The sequence below is a fragment of the Somniosus microcephalus genome, chromosome 29 (assembly GCF_052327205.1).
Source record: "Somniosus microcephalus isolate GS21.2 chromosome 29, FLI_Smic_1.0, whole genome shotgun sequence".
Taxonomy (NCBI): Eukaryota; Metazoa; Chordata; class Chondrichthyes; order Squaliformes; family Somniosidae; genus Somniosus; species Somniosus microcephalus.
In genome coordinates, this window is record NC_141015.1 from 31,420,920 (window position 1) to 31,442,829 (window position 21,910).

The 21,910-nt window shown below is 43.8% G+C and overlaps 1 protein-coding gene across 2 annotated transcripts in view; it reads left to right on the plus strand.

Annotated features, from left to right (window-relative positions):
* c29h10orf53 (chromosome 29 C10orf53 homolog) overlaps window positions 1–21,910 on the plus strand; it is a 41,073-nt gene that overhangs the window by 7,489 nt on the left and 11,674 nt on the right. The window contains exon 3 of one of the 2 annotated variants that reach the window (XM_085970539.1): window positions 8,482–10,174. The exons of the other annotated variant lie outside the window; for it this stretch is intronic. Coding sequence (XP_085826665.1) covers window positions 8,482–8,546 — 65 coding nt within the window. The 3' untranslated portion in view covers window positions 8,547–10,174. Of the gene's footprint in view, window positions 1–8,481; window positions 10,175–21,910 lie in introns of those variants that run through there. 2 annotated transcript variants of the gene reach the window in all.

Genomic DNA, 21,910 nt, shown 5'->3' on the forward strand with positions numbered 1-21,910 from the left:
CTAAGGTCAGAGGGAACTGTCTATGTGTCATACTGCCTCAATACCTCATCATTATAACTGAACCACACTTTCCAAGTGGCTGCCTCTGCTCAGACACTGGCTGTCCTTTGAGTATGGACACACTGATTTTAATTTGCTGCTTCAATCCTCCAGCTGTGTTTGAGGAGACAGTTAGCTGCAACAAATTTGAGAATGTGGTAAAATCTAAAATGCTCACTTTTCAGTTCACAAGATCACAAAATAACTTGAATGACGACCTGTTTGATCTCACACGTCTGGTTTACCTACCCCGGCATCTCCTCATGGCAGCATCTGTAAACAAATCTAATATCATCATTTCAGTCAAATTATAGTTACTGACAAGTGGAATATCTTCCTCTTGTATGAAAAAATATTTTCTGTGCCAGTTTACCAACGCTCTAACCTGGATATACATTTTGAGAAGGATTCCATAAGAACATAAGAAATAGGAGCAGGAGTCAGCCATTTGGCCCCTCGAGCCTGCTCCGCCATTCAATGAGATCATGGCTGATCTTCTACCTCATCTCCACTTTCCTGCACTATCACCATATCCCTTGATTCCCTTAATATTCAAAAAGCTATCGATCTCTGTCTTGAATATACTCAATGACTGAGCCTCCACAGCCCTCTGGGGTAGAGAATTCCAAAGATTCACCACCCTCTGAGTGAAGAAATTTCTCCTGACCTCAGTCCTAAATGGCCGACCCCTTATCCTGAGACTGTGACCCCTGGTTCTAGACTCCCCAGCCAGGGGGAACATCCTCCCTGCATCTACCCTGTCAAGCCCTGTAAGAATTTTGTATGTTTCAATGAGATCACCTCTCATTCTTCTAAACTCTAGAGAATATAGGCCTGGTCTACTTCTTTTGAGCATGTATGCGAAAGGTTGACATTTTCTCTTGTCCTACTCCTTTATGCTTCCCGCATTCTCCTTCTGGAGGAAAGTCGCTTGGCCTCTCGTCAATGTCCCACAGTGAAATCATCAACTTAGTCCGTAGGATTCCAGAGTGCTGCCCATTGCATTGCCCCATAGTTACACTATATTCTAATCCAATCATATTTCAATGCAACAAAACCAGCTACAGAACAAGTAGCAAAAAATGCTCCAGATTTCACAATCTTGTTCCTTCTCATAGAAACATAGAAACATAGAAGATAGGAGCAGGAGTAGGCCATTCGGCCCCTCGAGCCTGCTCCGCCATTTAATGATATCATGGCTGATCATCCAAACTCAGTACCCTGTCCCTGCTTTCTCCCCATTTCCCTTGATCCCTTTAGCCTTAAGAAATATATCCAACTCCTTCTTGAATATATTTAATGACTTGGCCTCTACTGCCTTCTTTGGCAGAGAATTCCACAGGTTCACCACTCTCTGGGTGAAGAAATTCCTCCTCATCTCTGCCCTAAATGGCTTACATCCTTATCCTTAGATTGTGACCCCTGGTTCTGGACTCCCCGACCATCGGGAACATCTTTCCTGCATCTAGTCTGTCTAGTCCTGTTAGAATTTTATAAGTTTCGATGAGATCCCCTCTTATTCTTCTAAACTCCAGCGAGTACAAGCCCAATCGACTCAATCTCTCCTCATACGTCATTCCTGCCATCCCAGGTATCAGCCTGGTGAATCTTCGCTGCACTCCTTCCATGGCAAGAACATCCTTCCTCAGATAAGGCGACCAAAACTGCACACAATACTCAAGATGTGGTCTCACCAAGGCCCTGTACAACTGCAGCAAGACATCCTTGTTCCTGTACTCAAACCCTCTCGCTGCGAAGGCCAACATACAATTTGCCTTCTTAACCGCCTGCTGCACCTGCATGCTTACCTTCAGCGACTGGTGCACAAGGACGCCCAGGTCTCGTTGCACTTCCCCTTCTCCCAATCTATTGTCATTCAGATAATAATCTGCCTTCCTGTTTTTGACACCAAAGTGGATAACCTCATGTGTTCATTGTGGTTGGGATCAATTCAGGTTAAACGGAATCCTGCATTGTAAGCAATCGGAAGAGTACAAAGCCCTGTATAACGTGGAAATGAGCAACTAGGTTCCAGAGCTGACTGGCCAGGCATAATTACTCATCAGGATATCATAATGTAATTTTTCTGAGTGGCATTTATGGACATAGACGCCTAGAACTTGGATCACGCCCATTCAGGGTGCAATTCGGGTGTAATGTACAGTGCATGTGCTCACCGAGGCCGGCGGCAGGACCACGGCAAATCGGTCCATCGGTCCTCATTTGTATAATACCGCCGCACTGCAGGCCCAGAGGGAGCTCACTGGTTGTGGGGGTGGGGGGTGGAGAGGGGAGGGGGGTGGTAACAAGATTGACCGGCTGGGGTGCAAGCCGAGGAGTTCTGCTGAGTCCAGGAGGGGAGGCACCCAGGAGCGGGGCAAGCGGTGGCCGACAACTGCTGCATAAAATGAAGGTGTCATGACAGCTACCAGAGAGGATAGCATTAACTTCGAGAGGAAGAGAGAGCATTTCTTCAACAGCACCTCCCAAACCTGCGACCTCCACCACCTAGAAGGACAAGGGCAGCAGGCGCATGGGAACACCACCACCTCCAAATTCCCCTCCAAGTCACACACCATCTTGACTTGGAAATATATCACCGATCCTTCATCGTCACTGTGTAGGAATGGCTAGATTCCTAACTAAAGGACTGAGGTCGAGTCAGTCTATTAAACAAACGATGTTTAATACTATTCAACAGAGTTTAACATGAAAACACAGGAGAACTAAATTACAGGTCTGTACTCTTTGCTGGCCCCACGAGGACTGGCTAGGGCGGCTCCCCAGCCTGACGTCATGACGTCATCACGTTTTCCCGGCGCTGGAGGATCACGTGATCAACGTGATGATGTCATCGCGTTTGGTCTCATTCTTAAAGGGACCGCACTATGTACATGCAATAATATGAACAAAGATACAGATTCATTCTGTAGCTAATAATTTGTTAAAGATAATTATGTACATTAGACCAGAGTCCCCTGGTGGCTCTGCCACAGCTGGGTCAAATTCCTGGAACTCCCTCCCTAACAGCACTGTAGGAGTAACTTCACCTCACGGACTGCAGCGGTTCAAGAAGGCAGCTCACCACCACCTTCTCAAGGGCAATTAGAGATGGACAATAAAGGCTGGCCTTGCCAGCGACACCCCCATCCCATGAACAAATTAAAAAAAAAAAAATTAACATGCAAGATATGGAATATATTTTAATTCAGAGCCGGAAGGGTTTAAAAAAAAAAAACTTGGTGGGAGGCTCCAGTGGTCCCTTTAAAAACCATCGGTTAGGCCACAAGTAGACCGGGTAATCCTGAATGCAGTAGGCCCAATGCCTGGTGCATTCAGGGCAAGCCAATTTCTGGTTTGGGTCCAAATACAAAAGTTAGGCCCGTTATTAGCACAATCAAGGGGCTTAAGTCGTGTTTTAGGTGGCTCCCAGGGACGCCTCTACAGCACCCGATCCAACATGGCCTCGGATCTGTTTCTGACGCTATTCCGGCGCAGGCGATTGGCCTCCTAAAATGACCTAATTGCACCCATTTCCCGCCCGGAATTCAGTCGCAGGGACATCCAATTTCACCCCGAGAGATTTTCCATCAAAATAAAGGGCAGCTGCTTACATTTACCTGGTCTGCGCAGCCTCTTGTTGAGTGTCAGTATCTAAAAACGATTAGTGAGGTAAAGTAGTGAGTATTATGTGAACACACATATAACTAACCATGAATTAACATTCCTGCTTCACAGGTGCCTGAACCACCCTAGATGATGAAACTTACATATAGTAATATATTATCATTTTCCTGTTCACGGCTGTCTCAAAGGGGTCCGAGTCAAGGATTAAGCGGATAACCGTGGTCACCGAGAAGTCATCCATCCATTCTTTCTGGGGCTTCAAATAATGGTGGCACTATAGATTGACATAAAACGACTGGCACCGTTAACATGCACAATAATGCCACATACCAGCTGCATGCCAGCCAACTCAGCATGGGGCAAATCTGGGACCTCTCTTGCCTGTGTGCCTCAGTTCCACATTGACTGACTCCTTGGGGAGCATCAGTAGTTTCAATGTCATTTTGGCTCTATTTTTGGGAGCTTAATTTATTGAACCTGAACACTGAGGATTTTATCAAGAGAGCTGTTTGATAGAATTACTGATTCTGATAATTTGCGCTGAATCAATATCAGGAAAGACAGAAGCAAAATACTGCGGATGCTGGAAATCTGAAATAAAAACAGAAAATGCTGGAAATACTCAGCAGGTCAGGCAGCATCTGTAGAGAGAAAAACAGAGTTGTGTTTCTCTCCCTACAGATGCTGCCTGACCTGCTGAGTGTTCCCAGCATTTTCTGTTTTTATTCCAGGAAAGACAGTCCTTAACCCTCAGTCATTTTCATTTCAATTACATGTGTTGATTCAGCTCCCTTACACTGTTGGGTCCAGTGCCAGTACCTTAACAACACTGAAAGCTCTCATTGTCTCGAACAAAAATACTGAAAGAATTAACACAGATAAATAACACAAATTGAACAGATAAGTAACTAAATGGGCTGATAGTGTGGTCCAGGTGTGTATGGCCACAATAATGCCCTACATTCTGGGGCATCTTATCACGTAGTGGGAGTGGAGGACTCCTTCATGTTTCGGGCTGCTTTCCAGGGAGAAACCGATGAAGTTACTAAACGTAGCAGCTAATGCATCAGTGATGTGCATGTGTGCTGGAGGTTGGCAGATGTGGCAGAGATTTCCCACAGCTCCTTAGGAGTATAAAAACTCAGTGAGGCTATTACCCCTCACTGAGCTGTCCCTGTCGTGGAAGTGGTTCCCAGGTCTGACTTCAGGAGTTTGCAGAGATTTGTGATGTCGTCCTGCTGGAATCACAATCTGTACATGCAGGCATATTTGACATGTTATGAGAGTCTGGTCCTGTACACCTAGATGAAGATGCAAGAATGAATCTTAATTGAGTGTCTAAGGTGCAAACGCACTCGTCTCTCAGGCCTCACCCTCATTGTCCACAGCATGCAAATACAGAGGGATGCCAAAGGGATACCCACATAGGCAATATCCCAAGGGCAACAGCCAGATTCAGCTTTAAGATGACAACAGTAAGTTAGTTTCTGACAAAACATAATAGCAAAGGAACAAAGCAAATCACAGCTACACAACAAAGGAGTTACTGTTGTAACTAAAACAGTATGAAAAACACACAGCACCAACTTGGACCAAGTCACTTTAAACAGTAACACCCACCGTGAAGGAAGGAGTGTCCCTTGCAGTAACCATTTTATATAGCACTAAGCACCTGGAGTGTAGTTCAGGCACTCCAGAGACTTTACGGGGCATGGTTTGATTACCACATTTTTCAGCCCCTTAATGAGCCCAGGACACAAAACTGTGTGGAGGCCCTCAGCATTGGAAGTAATTCCGATACATTGGGCCAGAACTTTGGGGTCCCCACGGGTGAGTACGCGCTGGGTACTCACGCGTAGGCCCAACGAAAGTGCCGGTTTCGTGCATGCACTGTGCATGCGCGGGAAACCGGAACTTCCATTCCCTTAAAGGAAGGGGTTCACGGGTCGAACACATGCGCCGGAGAGGCAGCGCGTACGCCTGGAACTTACGTTTTTTTTGCAGGTTTCTCCAGGAGGGTAAGTCTCCAGCAGCTACGCTTGTAAAAAGCAGTCGCAAGGCCTGCTTTTAACAAGGTAAGTGGTGAATTAAGTTAAATTAAAACATTTTTTCCACAGGTTTGTTATTTTTAAATACTTTAAAGAAAGGTAAGTTTATTTTTAGCCCTGTTAGAAACTGTAATTAATTTTTTTTTAAATTTAAATTATTGTTTAAAATAGTTATTTTATGTAATTTATAGTTATTTTAAAAATGTGATTTAAAAAAAAAATTATTTGAAGTTTTAGTGATGTTTTGGGGCTGAATTGTATTTATAGATTTGACAGCTCTTCCTGTCAAATCTATGAATACAGATTCCCTGCTACCATTGGCTCTCCATGGCCCACATGACCCCAGGGGACGCTTCGAACTAACTGCGCCCCTGGGATACGCAAGCACTGCGCGCCGGCAGTTGGAGGAGGCCCAGGATCAGAATCCCACGCGGGCCCACAGCACAACGGCCGGCGTGCTAGGTAAGTGCAGGTCGGGGGCTTGCACCCGCGGGAAGCCTCCGACCCGAATTTCTGGGCCAATATGACGCACACTGACTGCGCGTAAAGGGATGAGCAGACCTCGCCATCTCTCAATGCTGGGCACCGCACTCAACAGGCAGCAGTGTTACCAGGCGCAAAGGTCAATGATAATTCTTCGCAGCAATTTTTAAAATCGTGTTTGACGGCAAGACTCGTTCTCTAATACTTGGAAAACAATGCATCTTGATGGGGAACCATATGGGTTCTTTCCCCCGTTGGTTTACAGCACGCATCAAAAGTACCACACACGATGGTGAAAAACAGTTTTTCTCCCTTCGCCCAGAAGATTTGCCAGTCACTTCCACGATGACACTGCCTCTGAAGTTTCGCTGTCAAATTATTTGTAAGTGTTTCACTGTAATTACTTCACAATTCTTTTCCCGATGAAGGAACCTTGCAGTTACAGATGGTCCCAACTGAGTGATTGTCGCTCAAATCCACCTATCGCAGTTGGCTTGAGATTTGTCAGCTAACAGCTGGCAGAGTGCGGGGACATGCAACAGTGGAGTTACCCTCCTCAGGGGAACAAGACTAAACTTATCCCGTTTCTAGGTCAAGCAATTTCTAAGAGTTGGAAGTTAATCCCAAAGGGTGCGATAGCTTGGATCTTTTTGGCTGCCTGTTCAGCTCATCCCATTACTTATTTCCTAATTCAGTCTACTTCTGATAACTCAAATGTGCTTTTTTGCATTAAAAAAATTTGAATCTTCCAGTAATTTGAATTAACTAATGTAAGTAACACAGGAAAGTACGAATTTAGTGTGGGGGACAAAATGAACCAGCAGCTCATTTGAATGAAGCAACTTTGAATTAAGAGTAGACTGTATTTTAAAATGTGTAAATGTGCACCCTCAAAGCCTCCTTGAAAAAGTGCAACATCCCCCACCACCGACACCTGGGAATCCCTGGCCCATGACCGTACAAAGTGGAGGAGAAGCATCCAGGAAGGCGCCGAACACCTCGAGTTTCTTCGCCGGGAGCAAGCGGGAAGCCAAGCGCAAGCAGCGCAAGTCGACCCAAGCACCCCACCCACCCGCCCCTTCAACCACCGTCTGCCCCACCCGTGACAGAGACTGCAGGTCCCGCATTGGACTCATCAGTCACCTGAGAACTCATTTTTAGTGTGGAAGCAAGTCATCCTCGGTTCCGAGGGACTGCCTAAGAAGGAGAAGAAGAAGAAATGGAGTGACTTGTACTTTCCTCTCTGTCCTCCAATTTGCTGTTTCTTGAACCAACACAAATTGTGTAGCAATTCTATTTATAGAGCTGTACCTGATAGTTGAGAAAAAAAATACTAAATCCAATGACGTGACCTGGACTAGACTGCGCTGGTTTGGATTATTGAATGAATCCAAATTTTGGCCGAATTCCAACCAGTTCAGTGTCGTTTGCAGGGCCTGCCCTTTGCTCAGCAACCAAAAGCACAACTGCTGCAACACGAAAAAATAATTGCAGCTCAATCAGGTCGACAGCAAGACATGACTGTGAAAAGTGGGTGTTTTCTGATTATATTACTCTCTTAGTCATGGCTTGTGGGCAGTGGCTTTAGTAGGTTATCTCTGGCGACCTTGTGGGGGGGTTCGAGGGAAAGAGCGGAAATGGAGGGTATGTGTCTCCCGCAGTTCAGTCGTGGATAAGTAGCCAAGTGGACCAGTCAGGCAGAGGCTCTCTTATGCTTTAGATACCGTCTAATTTCAGACAGATACGCACTTACCTGTAGTATCCATTACATGTAGCTACATTCCCTTCCTGCTCTGTGCAAATATATAGCTGGCAGAAAACATATTCCATAAATGACTGCATGTGCATAACCAAGATTATTTAAAACAGTTTATCAGTGTGAAAAGAGAGTTCGAAATCTATTTACAGGAAACTTTCGATTTACCGGCATCTAAATAACTGGAAATCTCGGTTAACCGGCAAAATTCAGGAGTAGGTTCAGGTAAGTTTTACTTCATATTGTACTTGCCTTCCTCGATCTGTTGCTGTGCAAGGGTGTGGCTGCAGCTGTTGCTAAGCTACAGAGACGCTTGGCACTTGTGGTCATTGTTCTGAACCTGTTGCTAAGCAACAGGGTTTGTTGCTTTATATGGAGCTCTCAGCTCTCCGTATCTTTTACTATAGCTTTCGGTTATCCGGAATTTTTGATGAACCGGCACCACGTCGGTCCCGTCGGTGCCGGATAAAAAAAAGTTTCCTGTACTGAGTTTGTACACTACTTTATCTTGTTGTTTTTAATTTTTAGGAGGTGATGGGAAACTGGATCAAATTTGCAAGGATACAGTGAAAGCAGTGAAAAATGCCTACTGACCAGTTGACAAATTGCACTGTGGTTTGTATTCTCTCTTCCTCCCAGAGAGATGAAATGTTGCTTCCAGTCGTCTCACTGCCTGGTCTCATTTTTTGATTTCCGCTAATGACATGGACTCTTCTTCAGGGACCAGCGGTATGTTGCAGCATTCCACAGCTGAGCCTAGTTTAATAGCTGTGCGTTTTATTGTTTAGAAATTTTAATAGAATTAAATAAAATCATTTCAGGCGTAAACAATGGTCACATTCTTCTTCTTGCTCCTCGGTGAAATTGCACCTGTGCATTTGCAACTAAAATATGAAGCCACCGGCTTTTTTTGTGTGTGGTTTTAACAACAACTACTTGCATTTATATAGCACCTTTAAAACACCCAGTAAAACGTCCCAAGGCACCTCACAGGAGTGATTATCGGACAAGGTTTGACACCGAGCCACATAAGGAGATATTAGAAATAACAACAGAAAATGCTGGAAAAACTCAGCAGGCCAGGCAGCATCCGTGGAGAGAGAAACAGAATTAACGTTTCAGGTCGATGACCCTTCGTCAGAACTGGAAAAAGCTGGAGATGTAACAGATATTAAGCAGGCGCAGAGACAGGAGGGGATGAAGGAACATACTGTGCTTTTGTAAGAGGCAGGGAAGATAAAATGTTGCAAATGGGAATGGCAAAATCATACAGCATGAAAAATGGGGGTAGGGGTTATAGTTTGAAATTGTAGAACTCAATGTTGAGGCCAGAAGGCTATAAAGTGCCTAATCGAAAGATGAGGTGCTGTTCCTCGAGCTTACGTTGAGCTACATTGGAACAATGTAATAGGCCGAGGACAGAGAGATCAGAGTAGGAGTGAAGCGGTATTAGGACAGGTGACCAAAAGCTTGGCCAAAGAGGTAGGTTTTAAGGAGCCTCTTAAAAGGAGGGGAGAGAGGCGGAGAAGCTTAAGGAGGGAATTCTAGAGGCACGGGCCAGGCAGCTGAAGGCACAGCGGTCAAGGGTTGGAACAATATCTGATTGTACTGTAGAAAGAGAAAACATGAAGGGAGTGTCAGTGAAGTGAAAAGGATGACCAACACAGCACAATAATGTGTTTCTGACTTTACACTGGGAAGATATTCTCTCAGTTCAAAAGCTTTGAAAGGCTGGGGTCATGGGCCGTGTTAGCCATAGATCTGAGACCTCCTGTGGCTACCTGTATTATGAAGCATCTGCATAGACAGCGAGAGCATCTGCTTTTACTGTAGAGAAAGGAAGAGGAGATGAAGCATTGCCGTTCGTAAACAAACACAATCCCACCTGGATCCTTGTGTATTGTGATGGAGTTGGGAGGAGGCATATGTTGTTAAGTTGCTCATAGTGTGACAAGACCTGGCTCATTGAGTGGCTGAATATTTCCTCATTCAGCTTTGTAACATTTGCATATTGAATTATCATTGGCCCGCAGGCATCTGTAAGGAATACCTATTATATTCACATGTGATCACATGCTGAGTTGTCATTGGTCTGCAGGCATCTGTAAGGACTACTATTGTTTTGAAGACCCAGGCTAGGGGTCCTAATGCCATGCTTTTCCCCACTGTGCTGCTATGAGTAAGATCAGACCTAATGCTTAATAAAAGAGTTAAACTGTAATACTCCGTTGTCCTGCAAGTTATTATTTTTGTACAAAGTGTGCAAAACAAGACAAGCTTAATAATTTATTGGAAATTAATCGGAGGAATCGGAATTCAAACTGGGAGAAAAATAAAAGTTGTCAATCTAAACAAGAAACCAGCCATTATGAGGACTGCAATTTAAGTATTGTACACTGAATGGAATTGGGTACACTATCATACATTAGATATATCCTATAAATAGCAGGGATGGTAGTATAGTGGTTATGTTATTGGACTAGTAATCCAGAGGCCTGGACTGATCATACAGAGACATGAGTTCAAATCCCACCACAGCAGCTGGGGAATTTAAATTCAGATAATTAAATAAATCTGGAATAAAAAGTTAGTGTCTGTAATGGTGACCATGAAACTACTGGATTGCTGTAAAAGCACATCTGGTTCACTAATTCCCTTTAGGGAAGGAAATCTGCTGTCTTTACGTCACCTTCTCAAGGGCAATTAGAGATGAATAATAAATGCTGGCCTTGCCAGCGACACCCACATCCCAGGAATGATTAAAAAAACATATATACTTTACTAAATTGTTCTTTTGTGAGATATTGACTTCTCACAATAATTCAGGCAAGCCATTTTCGTGCCTCGGCCATGACTTGCACTGAATATGTAATTACCTCCCAGTGTCGTGTTTCACCAGTTCTCTGACAGAAACAGGAGGAGGGAAACCTGATCAACCTTGTAGAAACACATCCCTTCTCAGCCAGTTACAGGGTTGGTTCCAATCTCCCAGTTCACGGAATAAACAGAATGCTGAGGAGGGGAGAAATGAAGGGCTGGATTTCCCCAACCGCAGCGGGCGATGTCAGTGGCGGGTCCCGGCCTCGCTGCTGCCTCCAGCCCACTGTCCAAAATGATTTTCCCCTGATTGGGCTTGTTAAGCCCACCCAGCGCGTTTGCCAGCCAATTGAAGGAAGCGATTGATGATGTCATTTGATGATGCATCATCAGCCGGTTTCCTTAAAGGGACCATGCACAAATTTACTTTGACAGTTGTGCGGTCAGTGTTCTACAGCATTGAGGAGCTGCAAACACTGACAAGCACTGCACAGAGGCACAGAGCTGCACCCAGGCTCTCCCATGACTCCCTCCATATACTAATGGAGGGAGTCACATCACGCAGGGAGGTTCTCTTCTCTTCCAATGGGCGGAAGAGACCTCCCCAGGAGATCAACGCAGCCCGGTTGCACAATGCCCAGGAGGACACAAGCAGTGATGTCGTAAGGAGGACCAGGCTGCAGTGACGCAAACCTTTCAATGATCTCAGTAGATCACGAAACTTTACTGCAAAGCCACACTCAACCTCATCCTGCTGTGCCTCTCATCACATCCCCATCACTCTGCCTTCCCTACCCTACTCCTGCACATCCTTACTCACACCAACTTACCTTGCACCTCCACCCATCCCTCTCTATCTACATTATCACTTCCCCATCTCACTAGCCACCCCTCACCCTCACCCTCACCCTCATCCTAGTCCAATCATACCAACTGATAACATGCAAGGGTAGGCACTTGTGTGTTTTAGCCAATGTTCCTGTGAAGTTTCTGTTAATGAGCCGTCAAACATTGAAATCTTTACTTTCAACATTTTGCATTCCTGGACAGATTTATGTGAACATTTGGAAGTGGCTTAGTGAGTTGCAGTGAATGGTGAGACATAACGTTGTAAGCACTCGTCTCTTTGGGCTGTCAGTATTCAAGGCCATTACTCCTGTGGTGCGATTTAGTATGCTTATGATATTATGGTAGTTATTAAACTGCTATTTTAATTAGTTTCAATCAGAGTCAGAATATATTCATAAAGTGTGCCATCAACCTTTCAGTTTTCTATAGCGATATTTTCTAAATTGATGGGAAATAATTATTCCAAAAAGCACAAGCTCTCTCTCACAGCACTATCCTTGGTCTATGCAGCAATTAATTGTGCCTCACCTAGTCACCCTTGTACTCACCTGTTCCAATCAGTCCTTGAAATAAAGGAGTGTGTATGCTTCCTGCCTGAAAACATACAGGCCTAGAAATTGGGCCTCATAGCGCTCATTTTCCAGTGCTACGCGGACTCCTAAGTCCCCAAAATGGCGGTCAGGAAACTTGTGCATATACCCCACTAGAACTGCGCTGCCTGCCATATTGGGTAAGGACAAACAAGAGGCGTTCTTTACCCATGCCTGAAGCAGGCGATAGGCCCTTTGCATACGCAACTAAGGAGCCTATTGCCTGCTTGAGGTCCCCCGCTGCAAGATTGGTTTGTCCTGAAGCAGTCAGCGCCATCGCAGGCTGCACTCAGAGAAAGCAACCCTACAGAACACCTGCAAAATAAAAAGGCAAGTTACTTACCTTACTAACCATAATGCTCTTCCTGACCACACATCAAACCACCCTCCCCATCGCTGCCACTCCCAACCCTGAGATTGCCAACCTCCAGGCTCCTCGGCTCCAACCCGACTTTCCTTCCCCCCCAAAAATTCCTTCCCCACGCCCTGGCCCACTGATCGCTCCCCTCGCCCTTGGAGGCCCATGATTGCCCCCCCTCCTTAGGCCCACAATCTCTCTGCGATCCAATCCCTAACCCCTCACACCCCACCACCCCCCCCGCGGCCTGCTTTCTCCTCCCGCCCAAGGCCATCATTTAGCTGTGGGCCGCTGCAGCACTAGCAGTCCCGATCTTCCTCCATTCACTTTCTTGGGCTCCTCCCGAGGCGCTGTTCCAACTCGAATGAGGTCTGTGACCCAATATCCAGAGCTGCTCGGGCCTCTCCTTTGGTGCTCAGGGAAAATAAGTAAATTGGTGTTCCCAAATTTCTAGGCCACAATGGGGATTATAATAGTTTATTAGATTTTCTGAGGCAAATCTCATTTTGGTCAAAGGTGTTGCCGTGTTTTACAGAGCCCATCAGGAATATGTAGGTAATGAAGATGAGTTGGTTCAAGGATGATAAGTCAGAGGTCGCAACCAACTCAAATGGCTTCTGCATTTCGATCACTGTCTTTGCTATATGTTATACTATCAAGTAGAATCCAATACTTATTTCATGGTGGGGACAATTCAAGTTCCACCTGGTGACTCAAACATAACAAATATTGCATTTCACTGGGTTGCTGCATCCATCATAATGTAGTTTTGTGTTATACTTGTTTCTCTCTGGAATTACCAGATATTCATTCACTGTAATCTACTGATGGAACTGATAGCAGATGTTAAACCTAGCAGTCATTACATTGGAGACTTAATCTTGGCTCAGGGTGTTGCGTACTATAAGATCAAGCCGTGCAGATGGTCATAAACCCACCCTGAAAGGGCTTCATCAGATTTCCCCTGTTGTCAGTGATACCCACTCTCAATACTTTGATTTGGATGAAAGTAGTAATTCCAACATCAATAATTAGACTACTGAAATTAAATTATCAGAGCCCCCTTATAAACACAGCAGGAGCACCCGTGCCAACTATGGAGCGAGCTGGAATGGGATCTAGTATACTGCCAAGTACCCAGCAGATGCACTGTGCTGGTGTACATAACCAATATGGATGTTGGATTTAGTATTGAGCAGCCCAGTGGAAAGGTTGGTGACTCACAAGTGGACAAACACAAGTAAAGATGCTCTGCAAAGGTGATAAATAATCTAGATTCATCTGCTGCAATATTTTGAGCTATCACAGAAAAGATTCCAAATTTACATAAGCTGTTTGCATGGATCTGCCATCTGTTAAGAGCTTGAGCTGTTGTATGCTTTGTTGTGCTATTATAACTACAAAAGCTGATTCTGTTATTGCTACACTTGAAATATATCAACATGTGCCAAACACAATAGTTCAAATACCTTTATTTAGTTGTACATAGTGTTACATCAACTCCCTGTGTGAAGAGGAGTAATTGGTAAATTCTCGTTGCTGCCTTGTACTTTCAACTACTAAATGTGATGTTTGTGCTTATCTCATATGCATTTCTGATTCAAAACTGCAATTTCACTATAAAATTATGAACTTAAATCCCAAATCCATCTCTCCTATAAGTTAGATGAATAGCTAGAGGTGATCAAATACCCAATGAAGCACATTAGTTCCCTCTGCCCGCGGTCAAATTCAATATTCGAAGTTCCAACATTGGACCTTTAAAGTTTTGCTAGATTAATTTAGATGAGGAAGGAGACCCTTGAGCCTGTTATGTACTGATAAAGAATGACCGAGAGCAGCTCCAGAGGAAATAAAAAAAGAGTTGCAACGTCAGATCAATCGGTGCTGGGGCCTCAACTATTTACAATCTACATTAAATGACTTGGATGAAGGGACCGAGTGTAATGTAGCCAAGTTTGTGGATGACACAAAGATGGGTGGGAAAGCAAGTTGTGCAGAGGACTCAAAGAATCTGCAAAGGGATATAGACGGGCTAAGTGAGTGGGCAAACATTTGGCACGTGGGAAAGTGCGAGGTTATCCACTTTGGCAGGAAAAATAAAAAAGCAAATTATTATTTAAATGGAGAGAGATTATAAAATGCTACAGGTCAGAGGGACCTGGGGGTCCTTGTGCATGAAACACAAAATGTTAGCATGCAGGTGCAGCAAGTAATCAAAAAGGCAAATGGAATGTTGGCCTTTATTTCAAGGGGGTTGGAATATAAAAGCAGGGAAGTCCTGCTACAACTGTACAGGGTATTGGTGAGACCACACCTTGAGTACTTCGTACAGTTTTGGTCTCCTTATTTAAGGAAGGATATACTCGCATTGGAGGCAGTTCAGAGACGATTCACACGGTTGATTCCTGAGATGAGGGGGTGGACTTATGAAGAAAGGTTGAGCAGGTTGGGCCTATACTCATTGGAATTTAGAAGAGTGAGAGGTGATCTTATTGAAACATCTAAGATACTGAGGGGGGCTCGACAAGGTAGATGCAGAGAGGATGTTTCCCCGCGTGGGGAAATCTAGAACTCGAGGGCATAGTTTCAGAATAAAGGGTCGCCCTTTTAGAATTGAGGAGGAATTTCTTCTCTCAGAGGGTCGTAAATCTGTGGAATTCTCTGCCCCAGAGAGCCGTGGAGGCTGGGTCATTAAATACATTGGGACAGATATTCCGATCCCTAAGGGTGGGTACGCGCTGTGTACCCACCTGTAGGGACATCGGAAATGCCGGTTTCAGGCATGCACAGCGCATACACTGAAAACCGGCATTTCCTCCAGCTGCCCTGGAGAAGGGCCTCTGCGGGCGAATAGTTCCGCTTTTTGGAGACCCTCCGCCCACAGAAAACCCTTACAATTCTTACGCCTGGTAAAAACAGGCGTAAGGCCTGCTTTTACCAGGATAAGAGTTGAAAAAAGTTAAAAAAAAAGTTCTCACTGATTTATCATTTAAAAATACTTTAAAAAAAGGTAAGTTTATTTTTAGTCCCGTAAAAAACTTTAATGATTTTTTTTCAAACATTTAAATTTTTGTTTAAAATGTTTAATTTATTGTAATTTCAAGTCATTTCAAAAATGTGATTTAAAAAAAAAATTATTTTAAGTTTTACTATGTTTTTGGGTGATCTCCAGTTATATATTTGACAGGTCTTCCTGTCAAGTGTATGAAGGGAGATTCCCTTCTTTGATTGGCTCCCTATGGCCCATGTGATCCCAGGGGCGCTGCGAACTTCCTGCGCCCCTGGGATGCGTGGGCCATGCGCACTTGGAGTTTGGAGAGGCCCAGGAGCAGAAGCGTGTGCGTCCCGGGAGCACTTAGGTAAGGGCGTAGATTTTTCCAGCTCACAGGCCTCTGCCCGCGGGAGGCCTGCGATCAGAAAATACGGGCCATTTAAGGTGGAGATAGGCAGATTTTTGCAAGATAAGGGAGTGAAACATAGAAGATAGGAGCAGGAGTAGGCCATTCGGCCCCTCGAGCATGCTCAGCCTTTCAATGCGATCATGGCTGATCATCCAAACTCAGTACCCTGTCCCTGCTTTTTCCCCATACCCCTTGATCTCTTTAGCCTTAAGAAATATATCCAACTCCTTCTTGAATATATTTAATGAATTGGCCTCCACTGTCTTCTGTGGTAGAGAATTCCACAGGTTCACCACTCTCTGGGTGAAGAAATTCCTCCTCATTTCTGTCCTAAACGGCCTACCCTTTATCCTTAGACTGTGTCCCCTGGTTCTGGACTCCCCGACCATTGGAAACATCCTTCCTGCATCTAGTCTGTCCAGTCCTGTCAGAATTTTATACGTTTCAATGAGATCACCTCTCATTCTTCTAAACTCCAGCGAGTACAAGCCCAATTGACCCAATCTCTCCTCATACGTCATTCCTGCCATCCCAGGTATCAGCCTGGTGAATCTTCACTGAACCCCTTCCATGGCAAGAACATCCTTCCTCAGATAAGGCGACCAAAACTGCACACAATACTCAGGATGTGGTCTCACCAAGGCCCTGTACAACTGCAGCAAGACATCCTTGTTCCTGTACTCAAACCCTCTCGCTACAAAGGCCAACATGCCATTTGCCTTCTTAACCGCCTGCTGCACCTGCATGCTTACCTTCAGCGACTGGTGCACAAGGACACCCAGGTCTCGTTGCACTTCCCCTTCTCCCAATCTATTGCCATTCAGATAATAATCTGCCTTCCTGTTTTTGCCACCAAACTGGATAACCTCGCATTTATCCACGTTATATTGCATCTGCCATGCTTTTGCCCAATCACCCAACTCATTAGCCCTGTGTAAATGATCTGACTTTCAACTTCAGTTGAAGAACTCACATCAATACAAAATAATCTAGGCTACCTTGCTACCAACCCCTTGTTGTTTGGACTGCCCATCAGTTAAACAACTAACAATTTTTTTTTTGTCTTAAAATACTTCTGCGCAGCTCCTTGGGACGTTTTACTGTTAAAGGCGCTATATAAATACAAGTTGGTGTTGAGGCAGAAAACATCCCCGTGCTATTCACTTCCATTGCTGCTGTGGTGGTACTTTGAAATTTTACCCTTTAAACAAATCAAAGTGCTGGGCAAAATAAAAATGTACATTTTAGTTTCAGATTCTTCGCATCTCACCTCAGAGTACAAGAAAACCATTGATCGCCAGATTTCAGGAGCCATTGTGCAATCCATGTATAACACTTTGATGAGATATTTACTGCTGTGGGGATGATCTGCAGGGACTTTCAACATCAGTTGAAGAACTCACATCAATACAAAATAATCTAGGCTATCTTGCTATCAACCCCTTGTTGTTTGGACTGCCTATCAGTTACACAACTAACTGTCAGCTGTGGCATAGAATCATAGAATGGTTACAGCACAGAAGGAGGCCATTCGGCCCGTCGAGCCCGTGCCAGCTCTCTGCAAGAGCACTTCAGCTAGTCCCACTCCCCTGCCCTTTCCCCGTAGCCCTGCAATTTCTTTTCCTTCAGGTGCTTATCCAATTCCCTTTTGAAAGCCACGGATGAATCTGCCTCCACCACCCTCTCAGGCAGTGCATTCCAGATCCTAACCACTCGCTGCGTAAAAAAGTTTTCCCGCATGTCGCCTTTGTTCTTTTTGCCAATCACCTTGAATCTGTGTCCTCTGGTTCTCGACCCTTCCGCCAATGGGAACAGTTTCTCTCTATCTACTCTGTCTAGACCCCTCATGATTTTTGAACACCTCTATCAAATCTCCTCTCAAACTTCTCTGCTCAAAGGAGAACAACCCCAGCTTCTCTAGTCTATCCATATAACTGAAGTCCCTCATCCCTGGAATCATTCTCGTCAATCTTTTCTGCACCTTCTCTAAGGCCTTCACATCTTTCCTAAAGTGCGGCGTCAAGAATTGGACACAATACTCCAGTTGAGGTCGAACCAGTGTTCTATAAAGGTTCATCGTAAGCACAAAAATCTTATAAAGGTTCATCTTGAGCACAAAAGTCTAGGCTGACACTCCAGGGCAGTACTGAGGGAGTGCTATACTGTTGGAGGTGCCGTCTTTTGGATGAGATGTTAAACCGAGGCCCCGTCTGCTCTCTGGCGGACCTAAAATATCCCATGGCACTATTTCGAAGAGCAGCAAGGGAGCAATATATCCCTGGTGTCCTGGCCAATATTGATCCCTCAATCAACATCATTAAAATCAGATTACCTGGTCATTATCACATTGCTGTTTGTGGGAGCTTGCTGTGCGCAAATTGTGTGCGTGTGTGCGTTAATGTGAAAACTTTCACGACCTCGGGGCGCTTTACAGCCAATGAGGTGCTTTGAAATTCCTCACTCACTGCCCCATCGGTTCCTAAAACTAATTTGAATACAAAAAATGTTGTAAAGGAAATCACAAACTTACTTGCTCCATCTTCCAAATTCTCCAATAGCTTTTCCCACCCCCCCCGCCAGGCCTCGTAAACATCCTCAACCTCAGGTACACCCTCTCCTGACACCAAACCCATCACATGTCACCCAACTTAGGCAACTTGTCAAAAAACAGCTCTGCCCTCCAGCTATTTCCCCCCCCCTCACACACTGTGGTTGTTCACTAAAGAAAAATAATGAATTAAAGTAGGCTGCACATTGCAGCTACAGCTTTAATTATTTTTTGAAACCGTGTGGTTGAGAGAAAGAAACAGAAAGCAGAGCAGATACCAGATACAAGTACAGGACAACAAGTCATAATAGAGCTGTGGAGTGGAGATAAGAAATTATGAGCTAATATGAGAGAGGAAGAGATTCAATTCACAGAAGGAGAAAAAAGGTTTTGAGGCAATGGAAACAAGGATTCGACGACGAGACACTGAGCACACCCATTAGGGGGAATGGAAAAAGTAGGAACTCAATCCATATAAATTAGTGAGCAACAGTGATCAATTAGTGATGCATTTTTTTTACATTAGTTAATAAATTTGGTGCGTCAAATTGTACATCTACTTTTAGCACAAACACAAATCAACCTGGCAGCTTTTCTGCTTAGAGAATCCCTTTTTAAAGTTTATAATCCAAGCTGAGGAAGGGCTTATGATGATAAGAATTGTAATCACAGGATATGTGAGTTGGGGTTCAGACAAAACAAAGTCCGTGGTAAAACTCAGAATTTTAAGATTTTCTTGAACACCCTTTATAATAGGGTGATATCAAACTTACCAAACAATGCACAGGGATACCTCAGTCACTGCTGTTTTGCTTTGACAACTAGTTTAACGGCAGTTTTGATTAATTTGGTCTAACAGGTTGTTTCAGTTTATTTTTTTGTCTCGTGTTCAAGGAGCATTAGACCATAAAAGTTGCGTCATTCATATTCCTTCAGCCTCGCTTTATGTTTACGGTTTAATAAACTTTTTATTTCCTCTTAAATGCCCTTCAACATTGTTAAGCTTCAATGTTTATATTATCCAATCATACATTCAGCATGTCAACCTCCATCTCCATGATGCTTGTTGCATATAATCAGAGGAAAAGTTGTCCCATATTCCAGTCACCGAGGAAAAAAACAAGAAGAAGCAACCTTTACTTCAAGTTCATAAAAGTTTTGATGGATGAGGACTTAAAAAAAAAATTAAAACAACTACCCATCTACATTTTAAACTGTCCTAAGATATTAGCATTCATAGCACACAAATCCTGGTTCACAACCTTTTTTCCTCGGTGATTGGAATATGGAACAACTTTTCCTCTGATTATATGCATTGTTTTGCTTCAAAAAGGGCAAAGAGGTAACAGATTTATTCATTAAATTACCCATTCTCTTTCATGGCTCTATTCAACAAAGTTATGGATCTTGAATATTTAATCTTCATCCGTTTAATTGCAAGATGATATATTTAATACATGGAGAATGACAGATGGTTAGGAGTTTATTACAAGGTTGTTGCATGCTTGTGGGGAATATAATGACATTAAAAAGGACAGCAAAACTAGCTCAGTTTACAGTCACTTGAATCAGTGTTTACTGTGTATTGAGAAAGCTCGCAGCCATTTTATTTTTATACAAGTAAATAGGATTATCCTTCACCCCACCCCCTCCCCCCACCTTAATTTTCAATGTCAATACTTGTGCTAATATTTTCTTGCCAGGTTCATGTTACGTGGCAGGGAAAGATGTATATTATTTACAAGGATTATGATGCTAGGTTGTAACTGAATTGATAGCAAGGAAGTGTTTCACTGAAATTGATATACTGTTTTACTCTCATATGCATTATACAGATAATATGACCCACGATCCAGTTACACATTCAACAGATTGCATCAATCAGCTATTTAAAAACAATAATAATTACTGGAATAACAACAGAAAATGCTGGAAATACTCAGCAGGCCAGGCAGCATCCGTGGAGAGAGAAACAGAGTTAACGTTTCAGGTCTGGGACCCTTCATCAGACCTGAAATGTCTGTTTCTCTCTCCACGGATGCTGCCTGGCCTGCTGAGTATTTCCAGCATTTTCTGTTGTTATTTCAGATTTCCAGCATCTGCAGTATTTTGCTATCATAATAATTACTGGAGGCCAGGCAGCATCCGTGGAGAGAGAAACAGAGTTAATGTTTCAGGTCTGGAACCCTTCATCAGAACTGGAAAAGGTTAGAGATGTAACAGGTTTTAGGCAGGCGCAGAGGCAGGGAAAGGGGGAGGGGAGGGGAGGAAGGAATTGAAGGAATAGTCTGTGCTAGGGTCGGAGGCAGGAGAGATTAAACGTTGTAAATGGGGATGGCAGAATCATCAGCCGCCGCCTGAAAAAAGCCTTCTGGACTCAACATTGAGTTCAACAATTTCAGACTATAATCCCTGCCCCCATTTTTCAGGCGACTGTTCCTTCCTCCCCTCCCCCCTTTCCCTGCTTCTGCACCTGATTAAAACCTGTTACATCTCTAACCTTTTCCAGTTCTGACGAAGGATCCCAGACCTGAAACGTTGACTCTGTTTCTCTCTCCACGGATGCTGCCTGGCCTGCTGAGTGCTTCCAGCATTTTCTGTTGTTATTTCAGATTTCCAGCATCCGCAGTATTTTTCTAACGTAATAATTACTGGATGTTGTTGAGAACTGTGTAATAAAAACATAATCCGAGTCAACAGGGATCTACATAATCTACCAATAGATTAAAAAGTGCCCACAGTTTAATTTCAATATTTTTGAGGCAGCAAAATTTGACATCCTTTCTGAATGAATTTAATCTAATACCATTTTGACCACATGATCACTGTGCAAATCATTAAACTGGGTCTATGAAAATAACTGTCTAGACAGTCCAGTCAAAACTTACAAGACATACAGAGTCAAAAGACAACCAACAGTCTCTTTCATTCTTTTCACTGATTTTTACACCTGTCATCCTCTTTCAACCGGAAAGATGCAAGTAATTGAATTTCTTCAATGTACTATGGCGCATCATGACGAGCATTTATGAGCACTTCCTCTCCCACATCACAACCTGGAACACACTGCGTAGGTTATATTTAGAATCGCCAGTTCCTCCCTTCAACAGAATTTCACTCCATTTACTCCTCAAATCTGGTAACAACAAAAAAAATCCTACAAATCCTCCCAGACATTTCTTAAAAAGAAAACTAGTTTGGCTCTGGTGGAGCAAATTCAACTTGAAAAAAATTGCAAGGAGAGAAACCTTATGTGTTAGTATAGATTGGGGGCTTGTGTGTACCCTCATTACTAAAAGAGTGCCTTTTGCTCCATAATTAGGAATTAACTATTTAGCTGGATACCTAAACAGCTGCAATAAAAACTGGCTTTCCCTCTTTGTCATAAAGT